The 25,415-nt window shown below is 47.0% G+C and overlaps 1 protein-coding gene and 2 pseudogenes across 1 annotated transcript; 1 reads left to right on the forward strand and 2 right to left on the reverse strand.

The window, feature by feature from the left end:
* Positions 1-1,645, reverse strand: part of LOC123101744 (probable L-type lectin-domain containing receptor kinase S.5) — a 36,117-nt pseudogene extending 34,472 nt beyond the window's left edge.
* A 13,086-nt stretch (positions 1,646-14,731) lies between these two features.
* On the forward strand, positions 14,732-17,853 carry LOC123105743 (zinc finger CCCH domain-containing protein 25). The gene is made up of 5 exons (XM_044527862.1): positions 14,732-15,114; positions 15,215-15,324; positions 15,429-15,616; positions 16,596-16,850; positions 17,506-17,853. Exons 1-5 carry the CDS (start codon positions 14,942-14,944, stop codon positions 17,548-17,550), a joined length of 771 nt encoding a protein of 256 aa, XP_044383797.1. The 5' UTR covers positions 14,732-14,941; the 3' UTR covers positions 17,551-17,853.
* A 406-nt stretch (positions 17,854-18,259) lies between these two features.
* LOC123105742 (anthranilate synthase alpha subunit 1, chloroplastic-like) lies at positions 18,260-22,343 on the reverse strand (annotated as a pseudogene).
* Between the last annotated feature and the right edge of the window lie 3,072 nt (positions 22,344-25,415).

The raw sequence follows: 25,415 nt of genomic DNA on the forward strand, positions 1-25,415 counted from the left end.
CCGAATAAAAACAGAGCATAATAAACGAAACAAAGGCCAATCCAACACCAAGAGTAGCTGTGAGCTAAATTCACAGCCAACTTAGATTAAATGTATTATTTGGATGATGCTCACCGATGAGGGGGACGATATTCTTGTGGCGCAACCGGTTGATGATGCTAACCTCGGCAAGAAAGTCGTCATAGCGGCGGTTCTGCACGTCACGCGTGAACCTCTTGATGGCCACGTCCATCCGTCGCTCCGTCTTGGAACCGGTGGTGGGGATCGTGCACCTATAGACGGTGCCAAACCCGCCTCCACCAAGCTTCATGTCCTCGTGGAAGTTGCGGGTGGCCTTGTTGGTGTCGGTGAAGTCGACCTTCATTGGGACTCCGGGGAGGCGTTCCATGGATTTAGCGAGCTGGTCCAAATCCTTGTGCCACCGCCGGTACCTTGAGTTCAAGTAGCACGCCACGGCAGCCGCCATCGCCGCTGCGGCGGCTACAGACCCGAGGACGGATGATATGATGGTTACCTTCCTTGTGAGGAAGCTGTCTTTGTCGGGGTAGACAGTGAAGTCCTCGACCGTTGCGCTCCATTTGATGTACCCGGCGCGAAGCAGCTGCTCGGTCGTGGAGAGGAGGCCAAAATAGAAGAATGGGGAACCAAGGCTGCTGATGTTTTGCGACTCAACTATGCTTTTGTCAGGCTTGGGCTTGCCTTCAAAGTCCACGTACACCGACAGGCTACGCCCCACACGGTCGTAGTCGATCCACACTGAATAGTTAGAGTTAGAGATGGCAGCTAACACATGATTGATATTGATATCGACAACCATGACGCTACCATCCTGTGTTTTGATTTTCGGTTTGAGCTTTTTTTTCGTCCCAGGCCGAGATGGCCGAATTTCGGCCATTTTCAAACATTTCGGCTGAAATTTGATCAAAATTTGACTACAATTTAAACTTAAATTTGACCAGATTTTGCTAAATTTGAGCAATTTCGGTCTAAATATACTTTTCGACCCAGGCCGAGATGGCCGAAATGGCCGAAAATCAAATCCACTTTTTGATGCTACTATTGTACTCCAGCTTATGGCCATGAGTTTATCCAGCGCACCAATCCTGGCGGTGGCGGAGACCGAGCTGCCGGAGACGGGAGCGCTTCTAGATGTAGGATTGAAAAGGCCGAGCGAGCCGACATCGCTGGCCACGAGTTGCTTCGCTAAGAGGCCATTACGCGCGGAGTAAGGGAGGATGAGGAAGGCGAGCCCACTACGGTTCTGGTCCGGCGGCGGCTGATAGACGATGGTGAGGCCGTACGATCCCAGCTGGCTCCGGTGAACTCCCGACGAACCAATCCAGAATCCGGACGTGGACAACACCACGGTGTTGTTCACATCCGAGTCGGGCAGGTTACGGAGGAACCTGAGGCCAGCCGTGTTGTTCGCAGTGTAGTCGGAGATGTTAGGGAAGAAGCTGAAGGCCCGGCTGGATGCTTTGTTGATCAGATAAAATTCGAAAGGGGCATCCTCTATGGTTACGGTCCTCCGATCCTGGCCGGAATCAGGGGTTTTGCACTGCTGTGCCTTCGCCTGGGACAAGGACAGCATGATCAACAGGAGGAGAAGACATGGGACAAGCTGCTTGGGTTGATCTAACGCCATTGTATGCTTGCCCTACTTTTGCTAGCTAGCCCTCTGCCTCACCTTAGTCGCTAATAGCTTGCTTTATATACTAGCAATCCAGTGAGTGAGTTTAGGTATGCAGATTCCACAATCTATTAATATCGATGCACCCTATAGATAGCCAGTGATTTTTCTTTTCGAAAAGAAGGATATCCCTGGTCTCTGCATCTTTTAATGCACATAACCATATTATTAAAAATCCAGGTTCAGAACAAAGTCTCAAACGGTAGTGCCAAACTCATAAAAAATAATTAATCTGCCACAACCGGCGAAAATAGGAGATGACTAAACACCTATCATATTGTTGGACCGCCATCCAAACCGGTTGTAAGTATCCCGTGCAATCATCTCCCATCGGTTGCATCCAATATCCATAAGATCTCCGTGGTCCACATGGCTGAGTAAGGACCACGTATGTAGGGGCGGAGCCAGGCTAGCATCAGGCCCCGGGCTTGCTTCATTGCTACAGTGAATAACAGTGATCAACAGTATAAAAATGCTACAGTCTACAAAGGAATAAATCCTCACGCCCCGGGCCCAGGCCCCCCCCCCCCCCGGCCTGGGGCCTGTCTCCGCCACTACACGTATGGATCCAAGCTGGGCCCTGAAAATAACATGTAAAAAATTCATGATGGTTTGTCTGTTAAAGGTAACGTCATTCTGACAATTCCATATGGCCCAAAGTAATGCACACACTCCTACTCGAATATGTGCCGCAGTTTTAGGCTCTGTACCTGTTAACCAAGTCCCAAATAGGTGCAAAGTCGAGACGGGCGGTGCAATGTTAAATGACACGTGAATGGTCCGCCACAGTAACTTAGCAAGTGGGCAATGAAGAAAAAGATGTTTTATTGTTTCGTCCTGATTACAAAAGCAACACCGTTTACTACCTTCCCAGCTACGCTTTGCCAAGTTATCTTTTGTCAAAATAACTTCCTTATGTACAAACCACATAGACACCTTGATTTTCAGCGGCACTTTAATTTTTCAAATATGAATCGACCTCGGGATAGGCCCGGTATTTATCAAGTCTGTATACATAGACTTAACCGAGAAGACTCCCGACGACACGGACATCTTCCAATGCAAAGAATCCGTTGCATCGGAAAGGTTAATCTTCATTAACCTACGCATAAGAAGCAACCATCTATCCCAACGTTCACCCACTAGCGATCGTCTGAACTGAATATTAAGTGGAACAGACCCCAATATTGTACTAACGAGAACCTCTTTCCATTGTGGGACATGATATAAGGATGGATACTGCAAGGCTAATGGGGTTTCTCCCAACCAAGTGTCTTCCCACAACCTAGTGCCCTATCCATTCCCAACAATAAATTTGCTCCTGTTGAAGAAGGCGGTCTTTGTCCTCATAAGCCCCTTCTAAAAAGGAGAGTTAGGCGGATGTGCCGTGACTTGTGCCGATGTTTTAGAATGTAAGTATTTATTTCGCAACAGTTGTATCCACATGTAACACCCCGGATGTAATTTACCATATATGTATCCTAACTCTTGCCGTTTCCGGTGCTAAGTTATTTTATTTCCTCGGGTTCGAGTTTTTGTCTCCGTGTGTTGTTGTCGTTGTCATGCATCTCATATCATGTCAGCATGTGCATTGCATTTACATACGTGTTCGTCTCATGCATCCAAGCATTTTTCCAGTTGTCCGTTTTGCATTCCGGCGCTCCTATCTCCTCCGATGGTCCTTTCTACCTTCTTTTCGTGTGTGAGAGTTAAACATTTTCGGATTGGACCGAGACTTGCCATGCGGCCTTGGTTTACTACCGGTAGACCGCCTGTCAAGTTTCATACCATTTGGACTTCGTTTGATGCTCCAACGGTTAACCGATGGACCGAGAAGGCCTCGTGTGTATTGCAGCCCAACATCCTTCCATTTTGGCCCAAAACCCACCTAAACCCTCTCCATCATCTAGAGCGTTCGATCACGATCGCGTGGCCGCAAACCGCACCTCATTTGGACTCTCCTAGCTCCTCCTATGCCTATATATAGACCCCCCCCCCTCCGAAATTCCCGGATCCCCTCCTTTCTAAACCCTAAAAATCGCCCCGCCGCCGCCGGACATGTCCGCCGCCTAATCGGACACATCTCCGCCACCTCCCGCAGCCAACCGGGGGCCGCACGTGGCGCACCGCCACCCGTAGCCACGCCGGCCCGCGCGGCCCACTGCGAGCCCCCGTGGCCCGAAGGAGCGCGCCGCCCTGCGCCCGCTTCTTCCTCCCGAGCGCCGCCCGCGCCCGAAGCAGCCTCGCCGCGCCGCCATTGTCGTCCGGTCGCCGGTGCCGCCTCCGCCCCGACGTCGCGCCACCTCCACCGCCCGGTCGCCGCCGCACCTTGCCGTGCCGGCGCCGCCACCTCGCCGCCTGAGGAGCTCCGGCCGGCGCCCTCCTCACCAAGTCCCCCGACGAATTCCGGCGAGCGCCAATTCCGACGAGTTCTTCCTCAACCCCGGCGAACCTCGTTTCCCGTGCTGCTACAGTGATCTCAGATCTAGATCCGGACGGTTGACTTTTTATCCCCGAAACCCTAGATATTTTGCGTTTTCCATCATGCCGTAACTCCGCATCCGTAACTCCGTTTTGGGCGTGTAGCATATCAAAATGTTCGCCTCAGAGAGAACATCATTTTATCTCATTGCATCATTTTCATTTGAGCTCATCTTGATGCCGTAAATGCTGTTGGAAGAGAGCTATTTGAGATAATTGTCAGATCTGCTGCATCAATTAGCTATTTGTCATTTTTGCCATGATTAATGTGTGCATGATATGCTCCTGAGCTCTACAAGAGTTTTGTTATATGCTTTGCCATCTTTACAGAGGTGCTTACCATGCATTTTTTTATATGTGTGATGACTAGCACAAGCTTGCAAAGTAGTGCATTCGTTAATGCTGATTTCAGGGACTTAGAATTTCACTAAGTCCTTGATCTGTTTTTATCAATATGCCATATGTTCATGTTGTTTCCTAGTGATCCATGCCTCTTTTGAGGATGATCAGTAAGGATGATTTATTAATATTGTGGTGCTCTATCCATCCATATCTTTGTTTGCAATTATGGAGCATCATAGCTTGAGTCAATCGAGCTCTACTTTTGCTATTTCGTGAATCCTGGCAGATTGTTTACTTGTTAGCGATTTTGCCGAGGATGTTGTTGTTGATCCGTGCATGCTATATTGTTGTTCTTGCCATGTATAGCTTATATAATATGTATTCTTGATGGGTGTATGCTTATATTGTCATGCCATGCTCTGTAGTGAGTGCATCGAGCTCGTGAACATGCCTACTTGTTAACATATTTGCATGCTCCAGTTTTTCACTAAGTGTGTAACCTGATTATGTTTTTGCCATGTTCACACGCTTGCAATTGTATTTTCTAATCCCTTTTGGCTCAAGGTCACTAAGGGACTTTTGTTAAGTGCTTTGAGTAGCTTCGTGTCATGCCTTGCTTTGCCATGTTAAGTTTCTGTAGCATATAGTTTTCGTGCTCCAAAGTGTGCTAGCTGATCTGAAATTCCAGACTTGTGTTAATTTCACTAAGTCTGAAACCTGTTTATCATTTGCACTTTTGCCATGCTTGTTTGAACCTGTTAATGGATGAATTGGCCGTAGCTCAGTGTTCATCTTTTGTCAAGCATTATGAGTGGATCCCTTCCATGTATTTTTTTTTTGCCATGTTTGAGTGTTGTAGCATAATTAACTTGATGCATTTAGATGGCTACTTGCTGTTTATCGCAGACCGATGCCATATTTGTTTTGCTTGCCATTTCCAAACCGTGCATCCGATTCCGATGATCTTTATATCGGTTTCAACCGAAATCACCTCACCTTTCCAGTGGAACTCTTGGATTTCCAAGTTGAGGCCAGGTTCAATCATTCCTTGTCAAATCTTGCATATGCATCACATATTGCATCCCGCATAGCATACCATGTTTGCATCATGTTGTTTGAGCTTTGCACGTGGTTGATTGTGTTCCTTTTGCTTGTTTGTCTTATTTGGGTAGAGCCGGGAAACGAGTTCGCTAACGAGGAGCCCGTTGAGTTTGCTTTCGAGGATCCAGTCAACTCTGACAACTTTGCAGGCAAGATGATCATACCCTCGAAATCACTTCTATCTTTGCTTGCTAGATGCTCGCTCTTTTGCTATGCCTATGCTATGATGCCTACCACTTGCTTATCATGCCTCCCAAATTGCCATGTCAAACCTCTAACCCACCATGCCCTAGCAAACCGTTGATTGGCTATGTTACCGCTTTGCTCAGCCCCTCTTATAGCGTTGCTAGTTGCAGGTGAAGATTGGAGACCGTTCCTTGTTGGAACATTGTTTTTTTGTTGGGATATCACTATATTATTTTGTTATCTTAAATGCATCTATATACTTGGTAAAGGGTGGAAGGCTCGGCCTTTTGCCTAGTGTTTTGTTCCACTCTTGCCGCCCTAATTTCCGTCATATCGGTGTTATGTTTCCGGATTTTGCGTTCCTTACGCGGTTGGGTGATAATGGGAACCCCTTGACAATTCGCCTTGAATAAAACTCCTCTAGCAATGCCCAACCTTGGTTTTACCATTTGCCACCTGGACTATATGTTGCAATTTCAACCCATTTGGTTCAGCTTCAATATTTGTCTATCTGTGTGCTAATGGATGTCAACCTCTTCAGGATGGCTCCTCCAACGTGCACGACTCCGAATTCTGATCCGCCACCACCACCTCCACCTCCGGAGGCATGGAAAGCTGTGATGGCCGCTACCAATGCAAACACGCAGCTGATCATGCAAATTCTTCAAGAGCGCAACCAAGCGAACCAAGGCAACCAAGGCAACAATCAGAATCACTTTGCTACACTCAACCAGTTCCTTGCTAACCAGCCAAAGACTTTCAGCAATTGTGTTGAGGCAACTGATGCTGATGATTGGCTCATGGACTTGTGCAAGTATTTCGAGTGTAGTAACGTTAGGCCTGAGGACTTTGTCAAGTTCGCTTCCTTCCAACTCAAAGACCAAGCTGTAGAATGGTTTCAGGAGTACAAAGATTCCAGAGGAGGCCGTGTGATTACCTGGGATGAATTCCGTCAAGACTTCAAAGCTCATCATATTCCTCAGAGCGTGGTTGAAAGCAAGCGTGAGGAATTCCGCAACCTGAAGCAAGGCTCTATGTCTGTCTATGAGTACAACAAGATGTTTCAGAAGCTCGCCCGCTTTGCTAAGCAGGACGTCCCTGACGAGAAGAGCATGATATACCAGTTCAGGGGTGGTCTCAGAGAAGAAATCCAGCTAGCTCTTGTTCTCTTTGAGCCCGTGAGGTACGATGAGTTTTACAACATGGCATTGAAGCAAGAGGCTGCTCAATTGAAGTGTGATGCTTCCAAGAAGCGAGTCAGAGATGCTACTCCTTCTTCCTCAACTCAAGTGGCTAAGCAGCAGAAGTATTGGCTTCCTCCTCCTTCGTTCCGTCAGCCGTATCAGTAGAAGAGCAAAGGTGGCATTGGATCTTCCCACCCACCCAACCCTGGCTTTCAGAACAAGCTATGGTTCATATGAATACATTGTCATGTCTTTTGGCCTCGTCAACGCTCCTCCGACTTTCTCTCGCATGATGAACTTCATCTTCAACGCCTACACAACTTGTCTTGGTCTATCTGGATGACATTCTGGTCTTTTCGAAGAACAAGGAAAATTATGCCAAGCACTTGCGTTTGGTGCTCGATAAGCTCAGGGAACATCAGTTCTACGCCAAGTTCTCAAAGTGCGAGTTTTGGCTCGATGAGATTCTCTATCTTGGGCATATCATCTCTGCCAAGGGCATAGCGGTGAATCCTGAGAAGGTGTCTGCAATTGTGAATTGGGAACCACCTCAGAACGTGAAGCAACTCCGCAGCTTCCTTGGCCTCGCAAGCTACTGTCGAAGGTTCATTGAGAACTTTTCAAAGATCGTGAAGCCTCTTTCAAACCTTCTCTAGAAGCACGTCAAGTATGTTTGGTCTCCGGAATGTGACATCGCTTTCAACACTTTGAAAGAGAAATTGGTCACTGCTCCAGTTCTTACTCCTCCTGATGAATCCAACCCGTTCGAGGTCTTCTGCGATGCCTCTCTTCAAGTTCTTGGTGCAGTGTTGATGCAAGAGAAGAAAGTTGTGGCTTATACCTCTCGCCAGTTGAAGCCCAGCGAGAAGAACTACCCCACTCATGACCTTGAGTTGGTGGCAGTTGTGCATGCTCTATTGACTTGGAGACATCTCTTATTGGGAAGAAAAGTGGACATCTTCACTGACCACAAGAGTCTCAAGTACATCTTCACTCAGCCTAATCTCAACCTCAGGCAGACTCGTTGGGTCGAAATGATTCAAGAGTATAATCCGAGTATCGAGTATACTCCAAGCAAGGCCAATGTGATTGCTGACGCTTTGAGCAGGAAGGCTTATTGCAACAGTCTCATTATCAAGCCTTACCAACCCGAGCTTTGTGAAGCTTTCCGCAGACTCAATCTGCAAGTTGTTCCTCAAGGTTTCCTTGCCAACCTTCAAGTCTCTCCTACTTTGGAAGATCAGATTCGCGAGGCTCAACTTCTTGATGCTATGGTGAAGAAGGTGAAGATTGGGATTGCCAAGAGTCAACCCAAGTACAAGTGCCACCACCTTGATGACAAGGATACTCTCTTCTTCGAGGATCGTATTGTTGTGCCCAAAGGTGACCATCGTAAAGTTATCATGAATGAGGCTCACAATTCACTCCTCTCCATCCATCCTGGGAGTACGAAGATGTATCAGGACCTCAAACAGGCTTATTGGTGGACTCGAATGAAGCGCGAGATTGCTCAGTTCGTGAATGAATGTGATGTCTGCAGAAGAGTGAAGGCAGAACACCAATGACCAGCTGGTCTCCTCCAACCTCTTGCCATTCCAGAATGGAAGTTTGACCACATTGAGATGGACTTCGTGACTGGGTTTCCAAAGTCCAAACGTGGCAATGATGCTATATTCGTTGTCATCAACAAACTCACTAAAGTGGCTCACTTTCTGCCTATCAAAGAGTCTATCACTGCAGCTCAATTGGCGGAGTTTTATACCTCTCGGATTGTCTCGCTGCATGGCATTCCACAGGTGATCTCTTTAGACCGTGGTAGCATCTTTACCTCCAAGTTTTGGGATTCTTTTCAGAAGGCCATGGGCACCAATATCCGCTTCAGCACAGCTTTCCATCCTCAAACTAGCGGTCAAGTCGAGCGTGTCAATCAGATTCTTGAAGATATGCTCAGGGCTTGCGTTATCTCTTTCGGCATGAAGTGGGAAGATTGTCTTCCATATGCCGAATTCTCCTACAACAATAGTTTTCAAGCAAGTTCGGGCAAGGCCCCATTCGAAATTATGTATGGCAGGAAGTGTCGTACTCCTCTTAACTGGTCAGAAACCGGTGAACATCAACTTCTGAAAAATGACTTGATCACAGAGGCACAGGAGATGTGCAAAGTCATACGTGATAACCTCAAAGTAGCGCAATCGCGCAGAAGAGCTACTATGATAGTAAGCATCGTGATTTGGCCTTCGAGATCGGAGATCATGTTTACCTCCGCGTCTCTCCAATGAAAGGTACTCGTCGCTTCGGTATCAAAGGGAAGCTTGCCCCTAGATACGTGGGTCCTTTCAAGATCGTCAGCAAGAGAGGCGATCTCGCATATCAACTCGAGATTCCTTCAAACTTTGCAAATGTGCACGACGTGTTCCATGTCTCTTAGCTCCGCAAGTGCTTCAAGACTCCTGATCGCACCGTCAACTTCGAAGACATTGATCTCCAAGAAGATCTCTCTTATCGTGAGCACCCCGTTGCTATTCTTGAAGAGACTGAACGCAAGACTCGCAATAAGTCAATCAAATTCCTCAAAGTCAAGTGGTCGCACCATTCCGAGCGTGAAGCCACCTGGGAACGCGAGGATCACCTCCGTTCTGGGTACCCGGCGTTCTTCCAGTCCTAGATCTCGGGACGAGATCCTTTCGTAGTGGTGGAGTGTTGTAACACCCCGGATGTAATTTACCTTATATGTATCCCAACTCTTGCTGTTTCAGGCGCTAAGTTATTTAATTTCCTCGGGTTCGGGTTTTTGTCTCCGTGTGTTGTTGTCGTTGTCATGCATCTCATATCATGTCATCATGTGCATTGCATTTGCATACGTGTTCGTCTCATGTATCCAAGCATTTTCCCCGTTGTCCGTTTTGCATTCCGGCGCTCCTATCTCCTCCGGTGGTCCTTTCTACCTTCTTTTCGTGTGTGGGGGTTAAACATTTCCGGATTGGACCGAGACTTGCCATGCGGCCTTGGTTTACTACCGGTAGCCCGCCTATCAAGTTTCGTACCATTTGGACTTCCTTTGATGCTCCAACGGTTAACCGAGGGATCGAGAAGGCCTCGTGTGTGTTGCAGCCCAACACCCTTCCATTTTGGCCCAAAACCCACCTAAACCCTCTCCATCATCTAGAGCATTCGATCACGATCGCGTGGCCGCAAACCGCATCTCATTTGGACTCTCCTAGCTCCTCTTATGCCTATATATAGACCCCCCCTCCGAAATTCCCGGATCCCCTCCTTTCCAAATCCTAAAAATCCCCCCGCCGCCGCCGGACATGTCCGTCGCCTAATCAGACACATCTCCGCCGCCGCCCGCAGCCAACCGGGGGCCACCACGTGGCGCGCCGCCACCCACAGCCACGCCGGCCCGCGCGGCCCGCTGCGAGCCCCCGTGGCCCGAAGGAGCGCGCCGCCCCGCACCCGCTTCTTCCTCCCGAGCGCCGCTCGCGCCCGAAGCAGCCTCGCCGCGCCGCCGTCGTCGTCCGGTCGCTGGCGCCACCTCCGCCCCGATGTCACGCCACCTCCACCGCCCGGTCGCCGCCGCACCTTGCCGCGCCGGCTCCGCCACCTCGCCGCCTGAGGAGCTCCGGCCGGCGCCCTCCTCACCAAGTCCCCCGACGAACTCCGGCGAGCGCCAAGTCCGGCGAGTTCTTCCTCAACCCCGGCGAACCTCGTTTCCCGTGCTGCTACAGTGATCTCAGATCTAGATCCGGACGGTTGACTTTTTATCCCCGAAACCCTAGATATTGTGCATTTTTCATCATGCCGTAACTCCGCATCCGTAACTCCGTTTTGGGCGTGTAGCATATCAAAATGTTCGCCTCAGAGAGCACATCATTCCATCTCATTGCATCATTTTCATTTGAGCTCATCTTGATGCCCGAAATGCTGTTGGAAGAGAGCTATTTGAGATAATTGTCAGATCTGCTGCATCAATTAGCTATTTGTCATTTTTGCCATGATTAATGTGTGCATGATATGCTCCTGAGCTCTACATGAGTTTTCTTATATGCTTTGCAATCTTTACAAAGGTGCTTACCATGTATTTTTGTGATATGTGTGATGACTAGTACAAGCTTGCAAAGTAGTGCATTCGTTAATGCTGATTTCAGGGACTTAGAAGTTCACTAAGTCCTTGATCTGTTTTTATCAATATGCCATATGTTCATGTTGTTTCCTAGTGATCCGTGCCTCTTTTGAGGATGATCAATAAGGATGATTTGTTAATATTGTGGTGCTATATCCATCCATGTCTTTGTTTGCAATTATGGAGCACCCTAGCTTGAGTCAATCGAGCTCTACTTTTGCTATTTCGTGAATCCTGACAGATTGTTTACTTGTTAGCGATTTTGCCGAGGATGTTGTTGTTGATCCGTGCATGCTATGTTGTTGTTCTTGTCATGTCTAGATTATATAATATGTATTCTTGTTGGGTGTATGCTTAGATTATCATGCCATGCTCTGTAGTGAGTGCATCGAGCTCGTGAACATGCCTACTCGTTAACATATTTGCATGCTCCAGTTTTTCACTAAGTGTGTAACCTGATTATGTTTTTGCCATGTTCACACGCTTGCAATTGTATTTTCTGATCCCTTTTGGTTCAAGGTCACTAAGGGACTTTTGTTAAGTGCTTTGAGTAGCTTCATGTCATGCCTTGCTTTGCCATGTTAAGTTTCTGTAGCATATAGTTTTCGTGCTCCAAAGTGTGCTACCTGATCTGAAATTCCATACTTGTGTTAATTTCACTAAGTCTGAAACCTGTTTATCATTTGCACTTTTGCCATGCTTGTTTGAACCTGTTAATGGATGAATTGGCCGTAGCTCAGTGTTCATCTTTTGTCAAGCATTATGAGTGGATCCCTGCCATGTATTTTGTTGCCATGTTTGAGTGTTGTAGCATAATTAACTTAATGCATTTAGATGGCTACTTGCTGTTTATCGCAGACCGATGCCATATTTGTTTTGCTTGTCATTTCCAAACCGTGCATCCGATTCCGGTGATCTTTATATGGATTTCAACCAAAATCACCTCACCTTTCCAGTGGCACTCTTGGATTTCCAAGTTGAGGCCAGGTTCAATCATTCCTTGTCAAATCTTGCATATGCATCACGTGTTGCATCCCGCATAGCATACCATGTTTGCATCATGTTGTTTGAGCTTTGCACGTGGTTGATTGTGTTCCTTTTGCTTGTTTGTCTTGTTTGGGTAGAGCCGGGAGACGAGTTCACTAACGAGGAGCCCGTTGAGTTTGCTTTCGAGGATCTAGTCAACTCTGACAACTTTGCAGGCAAGATGATCATACCCTCGAAATCACTTCTATCTTTGCTTGCTAGATGCTCGCTCTTTTGCTATGCCTATGCTACGATGCCTACCACTTGCTTATCATGCCTCCCAAATTGCCATGTCAAACCTCTAACCCACCATGTCCTAGCAAACCGTTGATTGGCTATGTTACCGCTTTGCTCAGCCCCTCTTATAGCGTTGCTAGTTGCAGGTGAAGATTGGAGACCGTTCCTTGTTGGAACATTGTTTTTTTGTTGGGATATCACTATATTATCTTGTTATCTTAAATGCATCTATATACTTGGTAAAGGGTGAAAGGCTCGGCCTTTTGCCTAGTGTTTTGTTCCACTCTTGTCGCCCTAGTTTCCGTCATATCGGTGTTATGTTCCCGGATTTTGCGTTCCTTACGCGGTTGGGTGATAATGGGAACCCCTTGACAATTCGCCTTGAATAAAACTCCTCCAGCAATGCCCAACCTTGGTTTTATCATTTACCACCTAGCCTCTTTTTCCCTTGGGTTTCCGGAGCCCGAGGGTCATCTTGATTTAAACCCCCCCCCCTGGGTCAGTGCTCCTCTGAGTGTTGGTCCGACCGAGCAGACTGCGGGGCCACCTTGGGGAAACTTGAGGTTTGGTTTTATTCGTAGGATGTCTCATCTGAGTGTGCCCTGAGAACAAGATATGTGCAGCTCCTATCGGGATTTGTCGGCACATTTGGGCGGTGTTGCTGGACTTGTTTTATATTTGTCGAAGTTGTCTTGTAGAACCGAGATACCGAGTCTGATCGGAATGTCTCGGGAGAAGGTTTATCCTTCGTTGACCGTGAGAGCTTGTGATGGGCTAAGTTGGGACTCCCCTGCAGGGATTTGAACTTTCGAAAGTCGTGCCCGCGGTTATGGGCAGATGGGAATTTGTTAATGTCCGATTGTAGATAACTTGAACCTTAACTTAATTAAACTGATTCAACCGCGTGTGTTACCGTGATGGTCTCTTCTCGGCGGAGTCCGGGAAGTGAACACGGTGTTGGAGTAATGTTTGCCGTAGGTTGTTCTCTAGTTCTTCGTTCATGTTTTGCCTTCTCTTCTCGCTCTCTTTTGCGAATGGGTTAGCCACCATATATGCTAGTCGCTTGCTGCAGCTCCACATATTACTTTGCCTTACCTATAAGCTTAAATAGTCTTGATCGCGAGGATGCGAGATTGCTGAGTCCCCGTGGCTCACAGATTCCTTCCAAACCAGATGCAGGGCCCGATGACTCCGTTCCAGATGATGCGCTTGAGCTCAAGTGGGAGTTCGACGAAGACTCACGCCGTTACTATGTGTCTTTCCCTGATGATCAGTAGTGGTGCCCAGTTGGGGCGATCGGGACCGTATCGCATGTTGGGGTTGATCTTTTATTTTGGTACCGTAGTCGGACCATGAGTGTATTGGATGATTGTAATGTTATTTATGTACTTTGTGTGACGTGGCGAGTGTAAGCCAACGATGTACCTTTTCCCCCCTATTATCTATTATATGGGTTGTTATGAAGATTACCTTACTTGCGACATTGCTTTCAATGCGGTTATGCCTCTAAGTCGTGCTTCGACACGTAGGAGATATAGCCGCATCGAGGGTGTTAGACCACACCCCATCCCTCTCTACCACCAGTCTGTAGAGCCATTTGCTATGTAAACACCTAGTTTTCACTTTCAGATTCTCGATACCCAAGCCACCTTGGTCCTTCGGGCTACAAATAATGTCCCATTTGGCCAACCTATACTTAGTTTTGTTTTCATCAATTTGCCAGAAAAATCGAGATCGATATAATTCCAATCTTTTCCGTACCCCTATAGGTACCTCAAAGAAAAGCTAGTTCGAGGTGGCAGCGGTTGCTGGGAAAGACGTCTTTGGACCTGGTGGTTGATGTGTAGGGGAGGGTGTGAGGGGAGTTGGGGAAACCTTGTCTCGGCTTCGTGCCATGAGCAGCGGCAATGACACCTCTGGGCGTTGTAATCCTTGTCGGGGGAGCTGCATCATTGTTCCTCTCCTCCGCTCATGGTCTTTGCTTTGGGGGAAAACCATGCTCCCCTTCTGGGATAGAAAATGGCAGCGATTACTTCATCATTGACCTTCATGGAGACATTGTCTTGGAGCTAACTCGATCACCATAGCCAGAGCAGCTTGTTTGGCGTTGCTTCAAAGTGAGGTCTATGGATAGCGACTTGAGGCAAATGGCATGGATCTGCAGCGGCGATAGTGATTTTTCTGGCTAGGCCGCAGTCTCTGTGTAAGACGCCGGTTAGGCCGCAGTTCAAAAATCTCATTCCCCCTTTGGGTTATCGAACGTCCAAAAATCTTATTCCCCCTTTGGGTTAGCGTAGACTGGAAAGGGGTGGCATTACCACCGACGTTAGATATAAAATCTACGGTGGAGATTGCACCCTAGGACCAACCCCAGGCGGTTGGACTAGCCAAGAACCCTAACCAAAAAAATCCCCACCTTCTTCCCCTCCAAATCTCCCAATCCGCTGCCCCTTCGAGAAATTCTGCCCAAGATTCCGCACGAGTACCGCCGGTTCCCTCCAGCGAGGGGAGGGGAGGGGTCCGACCCATCTCGGCGGCGGCGGCGGCGGCGGCGGCGGCGAGTCGGGGAAGATGAATCCCCTGACGCAGGTGAAGCGGACGCAGGTGATAAACCAGAAGGAGGCGGCGCTGGGCCTCAGCGAGGACGCCTCGTGGCACGCCAAGTTCAGGGGCTCCGCCTACGTCTTCGTCGGCGGCGTCCCCTTCGACCTCACCGAGGGCGACCTCCTCGCCGTCTTCGCGCAGTGAGTATCAGACCGCACCCCCCGACCTAGATTTTCCGCCCGTTCCCCCCTCCCGACGGATTTGGCAGGGTTCTGACCGGCTTCCGATCTCCTCTCTCAGGTACGGCGAGGTGGTCGACGTGAACCTCGTGCGCGACAAGGCCACCGGCAAGTCCAAGGGCTTCGCGTTCGTCGCGTATGAGGACCAGAGGAGCACGGTTCTTGCCGTCGGTGAGGCCCCTTTCCCCTTTCCTACCAGGCCGCTTCTGTGTGTGATTCCGAATGGTGCTTTGCTGAACTGCTAATGTTTGTTTCGCTTCGTCTCGGCTGCGTAGATAATTTGAATGGGGCTAAGGTTCTTGGGAGGATCATCAGGGTTGACCATGTGGAGAAGTACAAGAAGAAGGAGGAGGAGGACGAGGAGGAGCTGCAGAAGAAGAGGGAGGAGCGCGGCGTGTGCTATGCTTTCCAGAAAGGCGAGTGCAACCGTGGAGATGCCTGCAAATATTCCCATGATGAACAGGTATCTATCCTGCTTCTCAAATTTTCAAATTGTTATTCAATTTTTTTTTGCTAGCAATACACACAACCTATTCACCATCGTGCTCGCAGTGATTTTTTTTTTGACTGAACACTGTGAGGCAAAAAGACCCACAGCCATTTATTAGAAAAACAGAGCACCAAGGTCTTACAGAAATAAAACACTAACTAGACTATCTAGACTAACTAGACTAACTAGGCTATCTAGAATAGTTACAAGGACAACAGAGTCTGTTGCCTAATTGCAGCAGGACTATATACAAATAAATACAACCAGGGTTCATGGCAGGGTACTGGTCCAGTGTAAAAGCAAGGGCTTTACTGCTTATTCGTTAGGAATGCACACAAGCGATTCACAACCTGCCTCGTAGTAATTTGCACGAGAGAAGTTCTTTCACGATAGTGTCAAAAACGTCTTATATCAAGTTACGGAGGGAGTAGAAAATTAGTTCCTGACAGTTCACTCCAATCGTCTGTGAAATAACAGTCTGTGGTAATAATGTACACCTGCATTTCTCAAGATAAAGATATGCCGGAAACTTATACTTGTACAGTAAGGCCTTTACATTTGTTGTGGTCATCATTTTACTTCAGTCAAATGACCTTATAACCTTCCAAAGCATATGTTGCAGAATTCAATGAAAGAATGGGGTGAACGACCAGTAGTTGTTGCAAGTACATGCTCCATTTATGCCATTGTTGACTTGTTCTAGGTTTGGTTACATGCTATAGATTATTTACTTTCGGACAATTTTATTGTTATTTCCGCAATAGTTATCTGCTTCTCCAAATGCACAAACCAATCACTAATATTGGATTACAAATGTGTTATTATAATGTTACTTGGCTGGAAACATTTGCCCTTTGTACTAGGCCCTATAGTTTATCGGTAACCTTCTTAAGTACTTCCACTGAACCGTCATGATTGCCAACTAATTCTGGTGTTCATGGTTATATTTCAGAGAAATGCAAACACTGGTTGGGGTTCTAAGGAGGATGACCCAAAATGGGAGCATGACAGGCACCGTGGTCCACAAAATAAGGGGGAATCCCGTGGCATCTGCTATGCTTTCCAGAAAGGCGAATGCAGTCGGGGAGATTCCTGCAGATTTTCGCATGATGAGCAGGTAGCTGTCCAGGGCCGTGGCGTCTGCTACGCTTTCCAGAAAGGCGAGTGCAGTCGCGGAGCTTCCTGCAGATTTTCACATGATGAGCAGGTAACTGTCCTGCTTGTGCATCTACCAAGTAGTTATATAGGAGAGCACACATGGCAACAGACTACATAGTTTGTGTTAATTTCCACGATAAGTTTTCTCGCAATATGAACGTGTTATATTGCCAGTTTAGTTATTAATAGAAAATGAGTTGCTTATCATTTCGCCACGACGTCCGTTTAGAGTATTTATATTGATATTTTATCAAGGAAATATGCTGAAAACTTGTGCTTATAACAGTTAGGCCTTTAGTGTTTGTACTTCAGTTGGATGAGCCATTACCTGCAAAATATATTTCATGAAGTCCGTAGCAGATATGTCGTTTCGGAGAACATTCCCACATTGCCAGAGGTTTTAACATTTGTTGTTGGAAACACAAGCACCATTTTTTTTATTGCATTGCGCTAGATATGGCTGTATGCTAGAGATTGTCGCTTTGGGCATGACTTATGATATTTTTGCAGCATGCTACATGCTTCACTGAATGTACTGTAATAATAACTCACCAATTTATGGTTATGGGTGCGCATTTTTATTGTTGCCTGGCTGGAAATATGTCCTTTATACTTGGTCGTATGGTTCATCAGTAATGTTGTTCAGTCGTTCCAGTAAGCCATTGCTTGGCAGCTAATTCTGATTTCATGAATTCTATTTTCAGAGGAATGCACCAAAATCCACCAAAGAGCCACAAAAATTTCCCTGACAGGAATAAAGAAGAGACGAGATCAGGGGATAGGGATGGTCAATCCTCAAGATCAGAGTTGCACAGGGACCGAGATTCTAGGTCGAGACACGGCGATAGAGACACAAAAGATAGTGACAGGAACAGGCACGAGAAATCCCCCGAGAGATCAAGAGGTGACAGGCAGAGAGGCGATGACAGGGGAAGAGAAGATAGATCAGACACAAAAGATAGGGACAGGAACAGGCATGAGAAATCCCCTGAGAGATCAAGAGGCGACAGGCAGAGAGGCGATGACAGGGGAAGAGAAGATAGATCAGAGAGCAGACGGTCTAGGCACGACAGAGACTCTGGTCGCCGTCACGAAAGAAGGGGTGACGAAGAGGAAGAACGGTACCGGAAATCACGGAGATAAAACTCAGGGCATGCACTGCCGTTGCTGTTCTAGTCTCGGTTGATGTTTGTACTTGTACAAGGTGAACAATTTTGTTAGTCCTTAGTCTGTGCTAGATATTCAGGGTGACATCTGCTTGTTCTTTTCCTTACAAAGTTTTTGAACATACTAACCCATGGGTGATTTTGCAGGCTATATTAACTCAATCCATGATTGGTTCACACAGTAATGTTCTTTATATTGTCATAGTAACAACTATCTGGCGAATTTTGTAATACTTGTGGTAAATTTTACCTGTAAAATTACCAGAAAACTGACACCATCAGAGCAAAGATATCATGCTTGAACAATTCTGTTAAACAAAATATCACGAAACATAAATATAATGGAATGGCAGAAAAGCAAGTGTCCAGTCTGCTGTACATTTTATTGACTGAACTTATTACACTAGCTACTACTGTTTATTCGGAGCAGCAAAGAACCCACAGCAAACACGCACGCTCTGAAGGTCTCTGCCACAGGCTTCAAAAGCGGAGAAATGAAAGCAAACATGCCCTACATGCCGGAGAAATCCAGGAACGTCGACTCGGCAAGATCGATGGCACGAGCGAGGCCGGCTGCCTTGTTCTGGCACTCCTGCTGCTCGTCGTCCGGCTTGCTGTCGGCGACGATCCCGGCGCCGGTCTGAAGGTGCGCCACCCACTCCTGGCGTGCGTTGCTGCTGTCGGCGGCATATGAGTACATGGTGTCGAACCGGGACGCCGTCGGGAAGACAATGGTGCGCAGCGCGAGGGCGATGTCCATGTCGCCATGGAAGGAGATCTGACCGAAGCCGCCGCTGTATGGACCGCGCATCGTCACTTCCATCTCGTCGATCAGCTCCATCGCTCTCACCTGGTGAGTTTCAGAAGGAAGCATGTGGGGGCTTGCTCAGTGAATTCAGGGTTGAATCATGGACGAATTGAATTTCAACAACAGCTTTCTAGAATTCGAAGAAATATGATTGATTTGACACTTATCTATACTGCATCGCCGTTGTTTTTTCCAAAACAGTTTTTCAGTTTCAATGCATCTAGATGATGATGTGATAGCAGCAAGCATGCACTTACCTTGGGAGCACCACTGACGGTTCCAACAGGCAATGCAGCTCGCAGGGCATCCTAACATGTAAGATCATCACACAGCTCCCCAGTAACCTACAGAAGTAGACCCACACATTATGAGAATAACACAATTTCATCAAAAACAAATGGATATCGTTAGATCTATTTGCTTCAAGAAAATGGAGAAGATATACAATGTTGATTGTGTATATTATGATATTGCATCAAATGACTTTGAAGTTGTTTGTCTGAAGAATTAGACTGACTTACCGTCGAGCTAATATGCATGACATGAGAATATCGCTCAATATTCATCAATTTCTCCACCTTTACTGTTCCTGGTTTGGACACCTGGAAAAAATGGCGAAGTTGAACACAACTCAAACTAGATGAAGTCAAAAGTGTACCAAAACAGCCAACAGGTTTTGATCAAACAAGATTGCTTGCTTGAAATTAGGATAAAATTCCACTGGATCTAACTAAGTATAGATTTTATTATCACTAATGCGCCACTAACAAAATGGAAATGGATGTCAATAGTTGCCAGCCGGAATAAATGGTGGCCAGGAGGAACTTGATGGCACATGGGTACCTTACCAATCTTTATTTGGCAAATTGTGAAATGTATTAGAGATTGAATTGAATGGAAACTATAAAATAAATGGGTGAAAGACAAACCTTTCCAACATCATTCCGACCTAGATCTACTAACATAATGTGCTCGGCACGCTGTTTTTCGTCACTCAACAGGAGCTGTTCTAAAACCTTGTCTTCAGCTTTTGTTTTTCCTCTACGGATTGTTCCAGCAAGAGGCCGATTGACAACTGTCCTCTGAGAAAAGGAAAAATAACAGGTCATGTTGTTCATTTGGCACCTACAACTTTTCTAGAAGATTGTGGTCATGCAAATATCAAAGAGTTCCTGCAATATCTTTCTTGAATTATTAGCACACAACAACAGAATGATAACTATAAAATTGTCTCCATCTTGTAAAGCAAATAGATAACACATTCGATACGAAAGGTTAACTTCCACTACATATTGCAGTTACAAACAAGGTTTGGAAGCAAGCCCATAACAAAAGATGCAAAAGATAAAACTCCCTATTTTGGCTTACCTTTGCGACCCGAGTAAGAATCTCAGGACTTGATGCTACAAGAATACAACCTCGTGCCTGCAATAATGTTACAGGAGATTAACCTTACTGATTATTATGTGTCACGATCATGACTTTTCCCGCATAGAATACTGCCAATATTCACATTACCTGTAGATAGGCCATATAAGGACTAGGGTTGACAATACGCAACGCGCGATACACCTCAAAAGGGTCGGCGAATGTACGTCTCTCAAAACGTTGGCTTAGTACTACTTGAAAAATATCACCTGCTAGAATGTGCTCTTTTGCTTGCACAACAGACTTCTTATAGTCCTCGCTAGACATTGTTGATTTTTGTAGCGCTGAGCCGAATTGCCCAACGTTAAGCTTAATAGATCCAGCAGAAAGGGTTGGGCTACATCAATATTTCATTGAACTAGATCAGTGGGAAATAGAAAATTAGAAGAAAAGGAACTAACACATATAAAAGGAGTTGGCCAAATTTCACAACTCACACATTACTGCTATGCAATCTTGATAACAAAGCTTCCAACCGGTTTTTCCCATCTTCGTATGCTTCATCAATTGAGTGATAGCAGTCCAACCTCACCCAATGAATAACATGTGTTTTCTGCATCGAACAAAACACATCATATGAGGCAAATGCCTTGAAATATCTGAAGAAATTAGCTTATTTGAGATGTATTTTATATAAGCTCATAACTGATATGCATTCTTATCAAGAATTTGCTTCAGTCTCGCAAATATATTTAGAATAAGGAAAATTGGATATACAACAAATATATATAGAAATCAAATGATATGAAATTAAGGAAAATGCATAAACGTGTTCCGTAATTACCCATACCTTTTCAACATGATCAAAAACGACTACGTCATTGTAGAGGCCTAAATGAATGTCAGGAAGGTTCCTATCATCCTCTGGCGCCTTAGAAAACGGAAGCTTCTTTGTCTCAACATAACGCACCGTATCATATGAGAAGAATCCAACCCATCCTCCTATATATTTTCCAAACACAATTAAGATTCTTCTGAAAAACATAACCAGCGCTCAACAAAGGATGAAGATCACACTCTGTAGATGAAAAAGGCATCCACAATGGATCTGTTCAACCCAATGTGGCATGGCCAAAAAGGACCATGTTAATATGCTTAATTAGCAAGCACTAACTGCATGCCCCACTACATCACAGAATTTGTAGAGCAATAAGGTGAAAGTGACACACGTATATAACTCTTACCACAAAAGGCATCAGGCAGGCCATCAAGCGTAATCTGCGGATTCCACTGCTCCATGATGTCCCTTGGGACGGTCATCGGGTCAGCCGCGTACTGCTCCTCCTTGGTCCTCATCTCGTGGTCCATGACCGTCACCTGGTTGGCCTTGGCCACGATCTCCATGGCCGGCTGCGCCCCCACCACGCTGTACCTCCCCTGCAGATTGCAGATTGCAGGCCAACCAACAACCCGGCACGCGACAGATTCAAATGATTCCGATTTTCTCTTGGGAGGATACGAATGGATAATAAACATCAGCCAATCGTGAGGCCGTCGGTTCAGGGACGAACCACGTTGGTGCCCTCGGAGGCCTGCTCGACGGACTCGAAGAGGAAGCTGGGCGCCTCGCGGTCGTCCTCCCGGACGAGGCAGCGGTAGGCGAGCACCGGCGTGAGGTGGTCGGAGAAGATGCAGCGCTGGAGGGGCAGCAGCGTGTGCCCCGCCGCCGCCGCCTCCCTGAAGGCCTCCTCCTCCTCACGCACCGCTGCACGCGCGCGCGACAGACAATCCGCATTCAGTCAGCCAGTCAGTCGCGCAAAGCCGCAGAGAATCAGCGCCGCGAGGTTGCAGAGCAGAATGTCCAGCCCGCGCGTAGCACGGGGCGGGCGGGAGTGGGGGACTCACCGACGGCGTCGAGCTTCTGGAAGGCCGTGGCGGCGCGGCACGCGACGCCGGGGCGCGCGCGAGGCGGCAGCAACGGAGGAGGGGCGCTCGCGCGGCGGGCGAAGGCGAGGCGCCCGTGCGGCAGCGACGGCGCGAGAGTCCTCCGCGGCACGCGCGTCGACGGCTGCGCGGGGCGCACCGAGAGCGCGAGCCCGGCCGCCGCCATGATGCGGTTGACTGTGTGGCGAGAGAGAGTGGGCCTGAGGGAGGGTACGATGTGGGAAATCGGAGAGGCGGGTAGGGCCTGGATGCGGTCCGTCGTTGTCCCGCGGATATGTAGAGCACGGGCACGATGGGACTGACTGCACGAACTAAATTAAATCAATCAAACGGTGATTTGACTAGGTAAACGTTTGGGCGCGGTAGGCCGGTTGAAGGATTCGGCCGGTCGCTCATGAGCCCCGATTGTACGCCTTGTGCATCACCATGGCCCACCTTATCCCTTTTCTTTCTCCCGATCCCCTCCTCTCTCAGCCTAGCGCGCTGGTGGCCACACTCCTTGTCTTCTTCTTTGGATCCTGCCGCCGGCTAGCACCAATCCCATGCAGGTCCCTATCTCCAACCTCAGCGTCCTTGCCCACTTCTCCGCCGCCCCCCGACCGCAAGTTCCTCCCGCCCCGATGGAAGCCGCCATGGATATGCCATCTGCGACCAGCTGCACATGTGCTGGAACCATCCACCGAAGATGCTACAAGCTCGGCGGCGCCTGCACCAATGTTGCAACCGATGACCCAGAAAACTGCAACTGATTGATTCAAAAGCTTCAATCACTTGTATATAAAGCTTCAACTGGACACCATGACTGGAAAAAGCTATAATCATTCATATGAAAGCTTCAATCGTAGTTTGCAAAAGTTTCAACAGACCACCCATACAAACTGAAAAAGCTACAACCGTTTATGGGAAAGCTTCAAACTGTATTTGAAAAAGCTTCAACCGATGAAATAAATAAGTTTCATGCGACCACTACGGAAGAAACAAAAAAGCTAAAACCGTCGAACTGGAAAGCTTCAACCGTGAATTGAAAAGCTTCAACCCGCTTTATACAAAGTTTCAATCAATTGTATAGAAAGCTTCACCCCTACGAGTACACAATGAAAACGTTGTAATTGTTGACATAAAAGCTTCAACTCTATTTCTGAAAAGCTTCAACCAGAGACCGCGACAAAAAGCTTGAGTCGGCACCTCACCATTGATGCAACTGACTACTGTGGTGGCTTCCCGACAGAGCTGCAATGGCGACAAACTCCAGGGACTGGCAGGGTTGATTTTCTTTGTTGGGTCCATTTTTTTTGCTGCATAAGAGGGGGCAGGCCATGGAGCACCTGTGCTCCAACTGGCGAGCGGCGACGGCGAGCGACGAACGGTGAGGTAGATGCCCACGGCTGGGTGTGGGATGGCCCATGGCGCTTGTCGTGGCTCGTCTCAATCGCGCTTATTATCGAGGGAAAAGACGATGCGGAAGGTAGACGGCGATACAGAAGGGCTCGATCTGACGGTTGGGAGGCAGTGCATCGGATGGCCTAGGCTCGACCGACCCAACTGTTGGGCCGGCGCAGATCACTGCCTGTAATTTTTTTTTGATGAGTCGAACTTTGTAAACTTTGATCAAACTTACAGAAAAAAAAACTATCTATATCCACAATATCCAAATATATAAAATATAAAAATGTGTCTTATCTGCACTATTATTAAACAAGCAAGTTGAGGCAGAAACATTATACCTCACCCACGAATCCATCATTCATCGATGGACCAGATTGTCCCAATCTTGTATCACATCAAAATTCACATTTTTAACAATTATTAATGTTAATCATCTCCACAACACCTTAATTAGAAACCAATGCAACTTAATTACATCTTTATTAGGAAACAAATCGTCACACCATATAGCATGTATCATTTCTAGAACACCTTAATTAGGAATCATTGCACCTTAATACACTTCTATTAGAAAATAAATCGTCACATCATATATCACGTAATTGAAAAACACATTATCCAAAAATCACATGCCCGCACACCTCCCACCACCGTACATCCTCCTCCAGAACTTTCTCCGCTCGGGTAAAAAAGAAATCCGCACCATATCCGCATGCTTGCAATGTTGTCAACAAACCTGCGCTTGCCCGGTTCTCTCCCGCCGGATGCCTCTCCCGACTCGACCTTTTATGAAAAAATACTAAAGCAATAGAATGCAAAAATGTTCCTCAAAAGTTTCAATATATACATTTTGCACCGGAAATTTGCATGTGTCAGCGACTCTTCTCCGCACAAGAAACCATTTTGTTGAGGGGTGTACGGTGCAGAATATTGATGCTTGACCCCCTCATCACTAAGAAACTCATCCAAGGTGTAGTTCTTGAACTCGGTGCCATTGTCACTTCTTATCGTCAAGATCTTTGCATTGTGTTGGCATTGAGCTTCATTTACAAAATCAATGATGGTTTGTTGGGTCTCACTTTTCCTCTTGAAGAAGTATACCCAAGTGTATCTTGAATAATCATCCACAATCATCAAGCAATACTTCCTACCCCCAAGACTATCAAAGGATGGAGGCCCAAAGAGATCCAAGTGAAGGAGCTCCAAAGGCCTCTTCGAGTAGATGATAGTCGTGGGAGGGTGAGCCTTCTCATGAAGGTTTCCTTCGATACAAGCACTGCAAGCACGATCTTTGGTAAAACTAACATTTGTTAGTCCACGTACATGGTCCCCCTTAAGAAGACTTTGCAAAGATCTCATATTGACATGGGCTAAACGGCGATGCCAAAGCCATCCACGTCAACTTTAGCCATTAGGCATGTCGTGGTCTTAGTGGGTCGCTCCAAAAAGTTAATCACATAGAGATCGTTCTCGACATGCCCAATAAAGGCTACTTTAAGAGTCTTGCTCCACAAGAGGGCCAAGGTATCAATATCAAAGAAGGTAGCAAAGCCCATGAGTGCAAGTTGACGAACGGAAAGTAAATTGTATGCAAGTGACTCGACAAGCATGACTTTCTCGATCGTGAGATCATGAGAAATGACTACCTTGCCAAGACCCAATCCTTAGAAGATGATGCATCACCCCACTCGACATTGGTGGGCATAGATGGAATCTTGTGCACGTCCACCACCAAATCCTTGCTTCCGGTCATATGATTAGTGGCTCCAATATCGAGCAACCATGATCCCCCATCGGAAGCAAACACCTACAAGAGATCAATGCTTGGTTTTAGATACCCATTTTGTAATAGGTCCTTTAATGTTAGTAACAAGGGTCTTAGGAACCCAAATAGACCATTCAATGTACTCATAAGGGGAACCAACAAATTTGGCATAGACAT

The sequence above is a fragment of the Triticum aestivum genome, chromosome 5A (genome assembly GCF_018294505.1).
Source record: "Triticum aestivum cultivar Chinese Spring chromosome 5A, IWGSC CS RefSeq v2.1, whole genome shotgun sequence".
Lineage (NCBI taxonomy): Eukaryota > Viridiplantae > Streptophyta > Magnoliopsida > Poales > Poaceae > Triticum > Triticum aestivum.

Bases quoted from the DNA above. Each gene is read 5' to 3' on its own strand.
- LOC123105743 (XM_044527862.1), top strand. From the start codon at position 14,942: ATGAATCCCCTGACGCAGGTGAAGCGGACGCAGGTGATAAACCAGAAG. The intron at 15,115-15,214 runs GTGAGTATCAGA...CTCCTCTCTCAG, and splicing joins CTCCTCGCCGTCTTCGCGCA to GTACGGCGAGGTGGTCGACG. The intron at 15,617-16,595 runs GTATCTATCCTG...GTTATATTTCAG, and splicing joins AATATTCCCATGATGAACAG to AGAAATGCAAACACTGGTTG.